The sequence below is a fragment of the Elephantulus edwardii genome, unplaced genomic scaffold (assembly GCF_000299155.1).
Source record: "Elephantulus edwardii isolate Elephantulus edwardi_28Jun2011 unplaced genomic scaffold, EleEdw1.0 scaffold00031, whole genome shotgun sequence".
Classification (NCBI taxonomy): domain Eukaryota; kingdom Metazoa; phylum Chordata; class Mammalia; order Macroscelidea; family Macroscelididae; genus Elephantulus; species Elephantulus edwardii.
Window position 1 is genome coordinate 16,728,027 of NW_006399781.1, and position 13,506 is coordinate 16,741,532.

Consider the following 13,506-nt stretch of genomic DNA (forward strand, 5'->3'; position numbering starts at 1 on the left):
TTGGAGTCAAGGATTCTGAAGCTTCGTCTGACATACTTTGGGCATGTTGCAAGGAGGGACTGGTCCTTGGAGAGGGGCATCATGTTTGGGAGAGTGGAGGGATGGCATAGGAGAGGAAGACCCTTGATGAGATGGATCGATTCTGTGAGTGGAGTGGTGGGAATGAATGTGTTTGAGACGGTGAGATTGGCACAGGATAGGACAGCATTTAGGGCTCTTGTACCTAGGGTCGCTATGAGTCGCAAACGACTTGATGGCACATAACAACAACAACAATAAAAGAATGGTGCAGGGAAAAAACAAAAAAACCCAACTTGTTCTTTATGCATGTACATATGTAGGGAAATAGAAAAATATAGATGTTATATTGACATTTAACTTCATCTATAAATAAAATAGATGTATACATATTATTTATCAAGCCTGAAGTACTTCCATGAGAAATACTATACTAAACCAATTTTACCTGTGAATAAGAATCTGTAAATGAATCTTCTCCTCCTGGTTCACTGTACGTCAGATTCCAAGCTGAATTTCTTTTACTTTCACCTTTCACTGAGAAATCAGCAGGATGTTTTCTATCAACCTTTAAGAATTTTATGAAATACAAAATAGTTACATTAAGCAGTATATTCTTTCTCATGTGCAGAAAACTCCAAAACTGTCTTTAAAAAAAAATCAAAACTTTAGAAATCTTATTCTAAACTCAATTTTAGCAGTAATTATTATAACATTACCCATAAAACATTTTTAGCATCTTAAAACAGTTTATAAATAACAGTGTGTATTTTAATTTATAATCTAACTCAGTAACAGGGCAGGAAATATCATTTTCTTTCTTTTATATGGTCAAGACATGTAAGAAAAAAAGTGATAATAGTGGAAAGATTGTGAGAAAATGGTAGCAGAAACGGCAAGTTGTCTTTTATTTTTTATATCTCTCTGAATTTCAGCACTACAACCGCTAGAGTATCTAGACTGTTATGTACCATCGAGTTAGAACCAACTCATAGTTGACCCTAACGTGGATTTTCTGAGGCAGTTAACTGCATGGGAGGAGAGTGATGGTGGATGCAAACTCCACGCCTTTGGCTGGTAATGCAGCTCCTTACCATTAAGCCACCAGGGTAGCTATATATCAAAACAAAACAACAACAGCCAAAACGCTGCATGTTGATAGCATGTGTACAGAAGAAAGCAGAGGCAAATAGAAGAACTTGAAGCCAGGAGAACATAAAAAACAAGAAATGAACTTAAAAACAGAACCATAGAAGAGTTCACACAAGAAAGAATGAAAAATACGAGAACAGCACCTGAAAAGGGAAAGCATTTGCCCAATGCAATAGCAGGTGGTCCTGTGCTATAATAGATTACTCAATGAGGCTTTCCTAGTCATTCTGGGTGTAATTCTCAACAACAGTCTGAGTTGTTAAGTGCTACTGAGTTGCTTTGGATTCATGATGACCCTATGTACAACAGCTCTGAACCCTGCTCTATCCTGAGCCAATTTCATTGTCGCCAACACACAATACCCCCATTAACCCAGGCACTGAGTCAATCCATCTCATCCTCTCTCTTACACTGTCCCTTCACCCTTCCAAATATAATGACCTTCTCCAAGGACTGGTCCCTCCTGGCAATACTTGCACAGTATGTAAGATGGAGCTTCAAAATCCTTGCCTTCAAGGAGGAGCCTGGTTTCACCCTCTCCAGGACAGATCTGTTTATTCTCTTAGCAGTACTTGGTATGTTGAATACTCTTCTCCAGCATGGCAATGTAAAGGCATCAATTCTTCTTCCATCATCCTTAGTCACTGTCCAGCTCTCTGATACACAGCAAGTAACTGCGAAGACCACAGCTTGGATCGGGCACACCTTAGTCTCAAGACTGACATTGTTTTTCAGTACTCTGGAGAGGTCCCTAATAGCAAATTTTCCCAGTGCAATTGGTCTTTTGATTTTTTTGGCTGCTGGTGCCAAGAGTTTTGATTGTGGATCAAGCAAACTGAAGTTGTTAACAATTTCAATCTTCTCCATCTATCATGGTGCTGTCAATAGGCCTAGTGGTGAGAATCTTTGATTTCTTGATGTTAAGCTTCAAGTCATTGAAAGCTACAGTCTTTGACCTTCTGTAGCAAACACCTCAAGTCCTCCTCAGTTTCAGCAAGCAGGCTGTGTCATCTACTTAATGCAAGATGCTGATGAGTCTTCCTGCAATCCTGATGTCACATTTCTCCTCATAAATTCCAACCTTCCATATGATCTGTTCCACATATAGATTGAAAAGGTACAGAGGAGATAGGATGCATTTCCAGCATATACCTTTCCTGATCTTGAACCACGTAATGTTTCCTTGCTCTGATCTGACAAATGCCTCCTGGTCAAGTATAGGTTTCTCATGAGCACAATCAAGTGTTTTGGGATTCCCATTCTTCTCAAGGTTAGCCACCATTTATTGTGATCCACACAGTCAAATGCCTTTGCATAGTCAATGAAGCACAAATAGGCATTCCTCTGGTATCTCTGCTTTCAGCTAAGCTCGATCTAATTGTCCTTAGTGCCACGGCCTCTTCTAAACTCAGCATGCACATCTGGCAGTTCTCTACAGATATACTATTCCAGTCGTTTTGGATAATCTTCAGCAGGATATTGCTTGCATGTTATATTAATGACATAGTTCAATAATTTCCACACTATGTGGGATCACCTTTTTTTGGAATGGAAATATATATGGAACTCTTCTGGTCAGTTGGCCAGGCAGTTTTATGCCATTAATTGCTATGGCCTTGTTTTTTGCCAATTCCTTTAGAGCAACTTGAACTTCTTTCTTCATCATTGCCTCTTGATCGTATGTGGTTTCATTAAATTCTTCTGTGTCAGCCAGTTCTTTTTGGCATAGTGACTCTGTCCTCCCTTTATCTTCTCTTGATGCTTCCTTGGTAATTCAACATTCTGCCCACAGTATCCTCAAATACTGCAACTCAAGGCTTGAATTAGCTCAGTTCCATCAGCTTAAGAAATGCTGAGTTCATCATACTATGCAAATCTTGTTTGTGATTCATCAAGGAGATTAGAAAGCTTGCTAATAATGCAAATAAGGTAAATAGCACCTTTTGGGTGGGAACCTGTAAATGAGATGCTTAGCTGTTGGCAAGGAGATTAATCACCTTAATGCCAGGGATGACAAAGGAGAAGCTCTGGAACTTGATCTCATTCACACCTTTTCCCAGTTGGACAGTGGACATACAAAAGCTGCAGGTGTCTTGGCTAGCTTTAACACTCCAGAAAGAAGCAGCAGAGTATTTTTTGGGTCAGAAAGTCCTGCTGAAGAGGAAGCAAGACAGATACAGAGTAGTCCAAATGGCAGCGTTGGTGGCAGCGGCAGTGAAGACAACAGCAGTGATGGTGGAAAACCAGAGATTGGTGTGAGGCTGCTCTCAACTAGATCTGCTGACCCACAGAGCCACAGCCTAGCACCTTTGGGCCTAATCTTGACAGAGTGGGGGTGGTACATAGTTGGTATAACTAAAGGAGCTTTGTAACACTTGCAGGAGCAGGAGGAAGAGCCCAAGGTTGGGAAGGTGAGGGTCAGACAGAAGTCTTCCTGTGAGCACATCTGAGAAGAGGTTGTCCTGATTGAAGAGTTGTATCCTGAGGGTTTCTGACTTGAACTGTCTCCTGTTACTTCCTTAATAAGCCCCATATTCACGAGTATGGTTTCAGTTCTGTGCGACCACTGTAAGAAATAACTGAATCTAGGAGTAGAATGTTGCCAAAGAATGCTGATTATACCATGGACTGCCAAAAGAAAACCAAATCTGTCCTGGATGAAGTGCAAGGATAAGTTTCACATATACTGGGCATGTGACCAGGAGACAGTACTTAGAAAAAGACAACATGTTTATACTAGTACAGGGTCTGAGAAGGAGAGAAAGGCCCTCAATGAGATAGAAAAGCACAGTAAGTGGAACAGTGGGCTTAGCACAGGCGAGATTGTGAGGATGGGGCCAGGACCAAGCAGGGTTTCATTCTCATGTACATAGGATTACTATGCATCAGAGTCAGATCAATGGCACCTAACAACAAGAGCAGTAGAGAATGACAACCAAGAGAGGTACAATTAGTGTGGGAACAGACAGGAGTCAGTGTGAGAGGGACAGTTAGTGCTGGAACAGTCAGCGTGAGAGGGCAGGAGTGAGTGTGAGAGAGACACTTAGTGCTGGAACAGAAAGGAGTCAGAGTGAGAAGGACAGTTAGTGCTGGAACAGACAGAAGTCAGCGTGAAAGCCTGGCAGCATATCTGACCTCACAGAAATCAGCCTGTGGGATTCCTTTCCATCGTTGAGTTAGGGCATGCCAGACTACCATCCTCATGACCACTGTATTGTTCTGACAGTTTCTACAAATTTCTTTCATACTAAGGCTGCCTTCCAAAAAAAGGATCCTCAACTCAGGAATAAATGTTAGAATTATAACAAAAGCAAGCAGGACCAAAAACCATGAAGAGAAAATTCAAAAGAGAGTGATGAATCATGAACCATGAAACAAGTCTTTGAATTTTGAGCATTATATAACCACAACAGAAAAGACATTTCTGAAATTGGAAAAGCTATCCTGAACCTTGCCTTTTTTTTGAAGTCCAGAGAAGACTTATTTTATATGAACACGAGCTAAAGAAAAGGATCAAGGTTAAATGCCTTATTCTACAAAAATTTACTTAGATATAGAAGAAACATTGTAACCTCTCAAAGTAAACCAAAAAGTATTTAAGAATACAATTCAACACATGAAATGACATAAATAAAAATCAGGAAAACTCAAAACTTAAAAGTCTGAGGAAAAAAACAGAAACAAAGAAAAAATAACTATAAAAATTAGTACAGTATTATAAGAAACATTAGAGCAATAAATACAAAAGATTATTAGTCAAAAGATAAATATTAGATAAACTATTAGGCAAAAGAAAATAGAAAGGTGAGAAATTATAAAAGAAAGAAAATGAATTCTTGAGAAGGTGCCATACACTGGAGGCAGGGAAAGATCCGTTACACAGTATTCCTGAAGAATAAAAAAATGAAACACAAGCATTGCAACTGAAGAAAACTTTACAGCAGTATAAAAATATTTTAAAAACCTACTGTGTGTGCAAATTTGTGAATGTAGGTATACGTGTCTGTATCAACCAGAAAAATCAGTATCAAGGGATAATCTTCCTCCACTAAAAAATGAGCTTAATGTATTTCTCTTTCAATAGAAGTCACAAATGTAACCATAATAATGCACCAACTAGTAAAAACATTTTTTTTCCAGAGATACTAATATTTATTAGAAGCCTCAATATTAAAGACTATCTGCATTCTTCTACTGTTCATAGGGTTTTCAGAGGCCTGTTATTTAAGAAGTCAATGTCCAAACCTGCTTCCCAGTCTGTCTTTATCTGGGAGGTCTACTAAAGCCTCTCCACCACGGGTAACCCTTGTGGTCTGAAGAGTACTGAACATTCCATGAACTGCCAAAGGAAGAAACAAATATGTCTTGGAGAAGGTGCAGCCAGAATGCCCTTTAGAGGCAAAGATGATGAGGCTTCACCTACGTATTTCAGGCATTTTCCTAGGAGGGCCTATTCCTTGGGGAGGAACATAGTGCTCGGAAAGGCACAGGAAGATCCTGTACCAGATGAACTGACATGGTGACTGCTGCAGTGGGCTCTAGTGTGTCAGAAGGTGTGAGGATGGCGCAGGATAGGATAAGGTTCAGAACTGTTGTTCACAGGGTCACTGGGTCATACTCGATTCAACAGCACCTAACAACAACAACAACAACAAAAAATAATTAAAGACAAAAAAGACTGAATGATACATCTCATATCAGTAAAGAAGATGACAGTAATAAATGAAAGGTCTTTAAATTAGGTTTCCATGTGTATTGCAGCTTTGTTCACAATAGCAAGGAGTTGGAAACAACCTAAGTGCCCATCAACAAACGAATGGCTAGAGAAGCTGTGGTATATTCGCACAATGGAATACTATGCTGCATTGAAAAACAAGGAACTCATGCAATATTATTCAAAATGGTTGACTCTGGAGAACATTATGCTGAGTGAAATATCCCAGTCACAAAAGGACAAATATTACATGATGCCACTGTTGTAGAATGGGACTGTCCTTGGGGTTGGGGAGAGACTGAGTAAGATGGGTTCAATAATGTATACTGCACTGAAGCAGAGGAGGGAGAGAACCGTCTAAAAGAGAGATGTAACTGGGTATTTCTGACATCACAGGAGACTAGAGCGAGGGCTGCATGGTGGAGGGGACCTGGGGGAGGGTTTGTAAAACAATGAAAGAATCTTTTCTTTTACTTTTCCATAATTTTTGGACTCATGTACTTATAACTTGTTAGTCAAATTTGTGTCTTCTAGGTTGCAACACCCCCATGATACATCTTGAAGGATATGTACATGTACAGCCAAGCACAATCAATAAGAGTGCATCTGAATTCCAAAATCAATCTCCATAATAGTCTATGTGTTTCCTACTGCCAAAGGGGCCCTTTAGAGTAGTGAGAGAAGATCTTCACCCTGAAACCCACAGCGTCCCTTTTCAGCAGGAAGTAGCTAAGAGAATACGCCATCCCCTTTTCCTTATGACTCAGGGTGAAGTCTCTCTCAGGGAGGAGTGATAGGGAATGGCAAAGGATACACTGACAAAGAAGATTAATCAGAACTGGCTTTGACAAGCACTGTGGCATTTGGACAAGAACAAACTGGGAGGAGGGTAGAGAGAATAGTGCAACAATGAATGAGTGGAAGCCCAAAATCTCTGTAAATGTTTATGAAAATTAATAAAATATAATTATAGAAAAAAAAAAATAAAAAAATAAATTAGGTTTCCAGCAGACTCAATGGACAGTTGTTCTCCTATAACCACAGCAGCTTTCTACAGCAAGATGCAGATGAAGAAGAGATTATCTTTTAACCTACGTCCCAGCCCCAACACCTTCATTCCTCTATACGGGAAAAGGCCTACGTTAGATAAACTTTTAGAATGCAGTAGGCTTAGTATAATTTCTCCACTCACTGCCCTCACCATCTTGCCTGCCCACTCATGTGATTTCACTAAATACAAAAATGATAATAATACAGTTAGAATAATATTTATTTCCAAGGTACTTCAATATTAAAAAAAAATAACAAATTACACTTTCTTCTGCATTGATTAGGTAAAAGTTTGGAGACAATAGGAGGATCTGAGGTACCTGAGGTAGACTGGAGAAAAATGCAGAAAATAAAGAGTCAAATTTCACCTACCAGATTTTCTTTAATGTCCCCTTTATAGAAAGTTAAATGATCAGATTGTTAATAATTCCAAATAACTGAACTTTATTTCATTATCTACAGTGTGAGGAAATACAAAATATCTGAAGTAGAAAAGTATGTAAGGTAAGTTCCTCTTATTTATAAACAGGCAGAGGAAAAGTAGTTTGTTAGAAATCCTATGATTACTTTAAATATATTACAACAAAAAATGGTAATATAATCTTCTAATAGAAATACTAATAAAAAAACCCACTTAGTACTAGGCTGTATTTATTGTCTAGGAAATAATTTTTTTTTAGTTCTTAATTTTCATAATTAGTATCAGCAGCCAGGAAATTAAAAGATGAATTTCACTGGAAAAGTCTGCTGTCAGAGACCTCTCCAAAGTACTGAAGAGCAACAATATCAGTCTGGAGACTAAGGTGCGCCTGATCCAGGTCATGGTCTTTGCAATTACTTGCTATGCATCAGAGAGCTGGACAATGACTGATGATAGAAGGAGAGTTGATGCCTTTGAGCTTTGGTGCTGGAGAAGAGTATTGAATATACCATGGACTGCTAGGAGAACAAGCAAGTTCATCTTAGAGAGGGTAAAGCCAGGCTGGTGTTGGAGGCAAGGATTCTGAAGCTCCGTCTGACATACTTTGGACATGTTGCAAGGCAGGATCAGTCCTTGGAGAGGGACGTCATGCTTGGGAGGGTGGAGGGACAGCGCAGGAGAGGAAGACCCTTGATGAGATGGATTGATTCAGTGACTGGGGTAATGGAGACAGGCGTGTCGGAGACAATAAGAGCAAGGGCAGGTATAGAGCAGGGTTTAGGGCTATTGTACATAGGGTCGCTATGAGTTGCAAGTGACATGACAGCACATAACAATAACAACAACAGTAATTTTCATGAGCTTTTGTGATAAAATTATCTACTTTTAGTCTGGAAAGATACTGGAGATTAATTTTTCATATTTATAAAATATTCTCTGATCTCTTATTTATTTCATACCATACTCAGCAATGATTTTTCAAAGTACATGCTATTTTACTAAAACAAACCACCTAAAAGAATACTGAAGTCTTTCTCTGACCATTTAAAAAGCATACTGTGATATGATCAGGACCATAAGCAGCAGTTATTGTTGTACTCTAGATATTAATGTAGTAGTGGCAGAATATTATAACCATCAGAAGGAAAGAAAAATCAATATAGGAATATTTAGAATGTTTCCTTTTTCATTTATCATACTAACTGATACGTTCTTGTGTTGTTGTTATGTGCTGTTAAACAAATTCACAGCTGATCCTCCAGTGGTTTTTCAGCGATTGTAAATCACACTTGAGGAGAGATTTCCCATCTTGCTCTTGTGGAGCACCTGGTGAATGTGAACTGCATGCCTCTGGTGTGACAGGAGAATTCTTTACCCACTAGGCCACCAGAGCTCCCGCTATTTTCTTATAGTCAATATTATAAACAACAATGAAGGAAAAATAATTTGTTACACTGTATGTATAATAAATACAAAGCAGATTAGTAATTTAAGTAAATGGGTTATTTCCTTTTTTTTTTTAACCGTTTTTTACAGTCACTTTACTCAGATCAGGTACATAAAAAGAAAAAAAAACCCAAACCCTAGCACATGTGTAAAGAAGAGAGTTTCCATCAGTATTTGTAACTGATCAAAACACATTCTAGTATTAAAATATACAAATCCAGCCATCAACACTTTATATAAAAAGTTTACATATAATTAGCACCTTGGTATTAGCGCCTGCTTCTTCTTTGATTCTCTTGGAATCTGAACAGCTCTCTTTAGAGTTGGGGAAACATCTCTTTTTGTTGGCATCACATGAAGGTTGGCAGAGTAGTCTGCTGCTCTCCTCTTTTTTCAGGATCTCAATTGCCATGTGGATGAGGTACATGTCAATATTTGCAGGAACCAATGTTTTAATTAGTCTCAGTTTTTTCATATCTGTATGATGAAAAAAAAAATGCAAAACATTTTAGAAAAACTATAAACTAGAGATTGTGAAATATCTTATAGGAAAGGAATTTTTCCATTTTCCAAACGCCTACAGCCCTAGAGAATAAAAATGGGACTGAAGACATTTCTCTTGACTCCTTCACTATTGGCTTTGTATAAATTATGATTCAAACTGGGGGTTTTTGTGGACAGCTTTGAGAATTAAAACAGCCATTCACAGAATAGCTTCTAAAAGAAAATGCACTTCAAGTTATAAATATAAATTAAAATGAAATCATGAAAATAATTAATTCTTAAAATAGAAGCTTATAAAAAGATACTAATGGAAAGGAATCATCCAGTGCATATTCTAGCATAACAAAAGACATCAATTATTTAAAATGCATATGAATTACATGAGTACTTCTGGGAATGGTATGTTTTATTTCAGAATCAAGGAACATTTAGCTTTTTGTAATTTAACAGATTCCAAATGTTGTCAGTTTCTTCTCACCTTCTATAAATTATGCATCAATCTCACTACAGACTACTATTTCTGTTTAAAACACTTACTTCCAGCATCACATTCATCTGCAAAGCTCTATGGTAAAATAAAACCAAGTCACTTATCAACTATTCGCTCAAATTTTAAAAACGGGTATCACATTACTTCTGACACTTAATTCAAGTTGCCAAAGACCAAGTCTTTTTAAATGCCATCTGAGAAAGTAGTCTTTAATTTATTACAATTTTAAAGTTTATATTATTCTTTTCTTCCAAAGACCTTGTTACTCCAGGACTCTTAAAAACACTTTAGTTGGACAAAAAGCAACCCAAAACTGTCAGGAAGAGAAGATTACATAGCTAATAGGAATTGGGAAAGCAAGCTGTCTAAGTAGCCTTTACTCTTTTCTTAAACTGTAAAATTGAACCTTAATTAAACTTTTAAAATACTATCTTTCCAAGACTTTGATTACCAGTGGTAATCAAAGCAATGAGAAAATGTCTGTCAGCTTTAAACTGTCTTCTCCTCCGCTCATGTGACCACCAACTCTTTTCTTGTGTCAGAGTAAAACTATCCTCCACAGGGTTTTCAATGTCTGATTTTTCAGAAGCAGATTTCCAGGACTTCCTTCCAGTGCATCTCTGGAGGAACTAAAAAGTTTCAACCTTTCAGTTAGCAGCAAAACATATTAACTAGTTGTACTACCCAGAGAGGACTCCTTAGTTATTCATAATACCCCTGACATACCACCAATTCTAGAGACTAGATTTAAATCTAAAGACTAGATTTAAAGTCTAGAGTAGTCTGTTGTATATATGCATCAAAATATGCCTAATAAGTCCTTTCATTTGTCTTTAATCTTTCACTGAAATAAAATAAATTGAAGAATAACGTATTACAAATAAATTTCTATACTTTTAGATCTCTAGAAAAAGACTAGCTACTCAAAGGATAGACATCTTTTCTACTTTAATACATATTACCAAAACCTCTCCACAATTACACTAACCAATTCAGCAACCATAATAACAAAAAAATTATTGAGCACTTACAATGTGGCTAATAATTCTAATTAATTTAAAATTACATTTAAAAATTAGTTGCTCAATTCAATAATCTAAAACAAACTGGATGCGAGAATATGAATAATAAATTTCATGATTTTCAATACAAACTAGTATCAACAATTTTGGTACCAGCAGCCAGGAAATTAAAAGACAAAATGCATTAGGAAAGCCTGCTGTCAGAGACCTCTCCAAAGTACTAAAGAGCAATGAAATCAGCCTGGAGAGTAAGGTGTGCCTGATACAGGTCATGTTCCTTGCAATGACTTGCTATGCCTCAGAGAGCTGGACACTGACTAAGGATGATAGAGGGAAAATTGATTCCTTTGAGCTGTGGTGCTGGAGAACAGTACTGAATATACCATGGACTGCTAAGAGAACAAACAGGTTCATCCTAGAGATGGTGAAACCAGGTTGCTTCTTGGAGGCAAGGATTCCAAGCTTTGTCTGACATGTTGCAAGAAGGGACCAATCCTTGGAGAGGACGTCATGCTTGAGAGAGTGGAGGGACAGTGCAAGAGAGGAAGACCCTCTATGAGATGGACTGATTCAGTGATTGGCGTATTGGGGGTCGGTGGGCTCGAGACAAAAAGATTGGCACAGGGTAGAGTAGGCTTTAGGGCTATTGTACATAGGAGCCTATGAGTCACAGGTGACCTGATGGCACATAACAATTTAAAACTTAAAATTCAGCATATGAATTGACACAAACTGCAAATGTAAAACATACCAATTTTTAAGGCTTAATAAAAAAGTGAAGGCTTTCCTTTTTATCCTCTTCATTTATTAGCTGAAATACCTTCACAAAGTGTAGACATTCCCTCACCTACCACTTGGCCACCTTCTTGGACAGTTCATAGAACCACAGAGACTGTTCACAGGAAGGAACAACATTTTAATCTGCTTTTCATAAGCAACAAAAGAATTTCTTTTTAATCTTTAGTAGCTTATAAACTTAAACTTGATTTGTTTCCATCAAATGAAATACTTATCCCGATTGATGCTCTACTTGTCCCTTCTTCAGACAGTGGGAGCCTCTTCCAAGTTGGCTCCTGAGTCTTTCTGATATAATTTTAGCAGTCATGTATGACAGAATATTCCAAACTCACTTGCAGAGCTTGATCTCAAAAATGGAATATACTTGTTTTCATGTGTGCATATTCAAGTGAGGAACGGTACTTTAAGGCTACAACTGGGATCTTAATTACCCAATAACTTGGTCATTGTATACCTGCTGGAAGTTTTCAGGATGGCACTACTGTCCCAGAAACTATGCAGAGTAAGGTCTGAGTCAGCCACAACTGCACAGCATTGAGCTAGAGATTTATATTGTCAAAGTATATGTCTCTGTCAAGTACGTACTGACTCACTGCTGAACCTTCGTTAGGTTTCCAAGGCTGTAAATCACATAGGAAAAGACTGTTGATATTTCCTCCTTAGGAATTGCTAAGAGAAGATGGGCCTTTGAGATAGCAGTGCAACTACTTAGAGGCTAGGCCACCATAGCTCTCTGTCAAAGCATAGCTTTTACATCAATGTGACTCTACTGTTTCTGTGATGGTTATTTTCTGATATTCCAGAAAGTATAAGTGGGAATCAAAAAAAAGTAAATTATTTTATAACTTCTTTTTATACTGATTACATGTTGGAATGATACAATTTATAATATATTAGGCTTGATAAAATATTACTAAACTTAATGACAAATATTTATTTTTACTACTTTTAATGTTATTACTATTGACTTGGGTAATGTGGATGGGGGTGTAGGGGGCAATGAGGCTGACACAGGATAGAGCAGGGTTCAGAGCTATTGTATACAGGGTCTTTATGAGTCACAAGTAAATCAACAGCACTTAACAACCACCACCACCACCACGCGTTCTGGTTGCCTAATTGTTAAGGAACTGCACTGCCCTCTCAAAAGCACATGTATCAAATCCACCAACTGCTCCACTGGAGAAAGATGTGCAATCCCTTGTGATTTACAGATCCTGAAATGAAAGCCCATTAGAGGATCAGCTATGAGTAAAAAACAAAATTTAAGATCGTATATGTGACTCATGTTATATTTTTACTGTATAATGTTGTTCTAGATAAAGTATATAAATTTTCCCTTACTTTAGGGAACTTAAAAAACTATGATATATTAAATGCATTATTTTTCTGTAGATATTTAAAATTAGATTAAAAAATTAGATAAAAACACTACACCTCTTAAATTTCATCCCACTAGAAATACGGTATTTACAAGAAAACTTATTTAAAAATTAGTAAACTTCAAAATTACAATAGTATCATGGTTAAAGAAATCATATTGAGATGGGGGAAAACCCCCCATCTGAGACCTTTTACTCCATTTTCAGTCATACGACTTTGCTTATTCCATTGACTCATCTCAATACAGACTGAATTTCTGGAACTTTCTTATTGAAATACTGTGCTAGTTGTTTGTGAATAACCTTTAGCTAGATCTTAATTTCAAGTGATACTAATGATACTGTTCAATAATTTCAGGTGTTGGTATTTGTGATTGTTAGAGCCTTCTTAATGTCCTCTTGTTTTGGCTTTAAAATTAAAACAACTATGAGATATCATTTCACCCCAGTCAAAATAGCAAAATTTAACAGAACAGCAAGCAACAAATGCTGGCGAGGTTGTGGAGAAA

At 37.4% G+C, this 13,506-nt stretch overlaps 1 protein-coding gene across 1 annotated transcript in view; it reads right to left on the reverse strand.

The window, feature by feature from the left end:
* Positions 1-13,506, reverse strand: part of WRN (Werner syndrome, RecQ helicase-like) — a 207,244-nt gene that overhangs the window by 5,390 nt on the left and 188,348 nt on the right. The window contains exon 32 of the mRNA XM_006884172.1: positions 9,064-9,278. Coding sequence (XP_006884234.1) covers positions 9,064-9,278 — 215 coding nt within the window. The remainder of the gene's footprint in view (positions 1-9,063; positions 9,279-13,506) is intronic.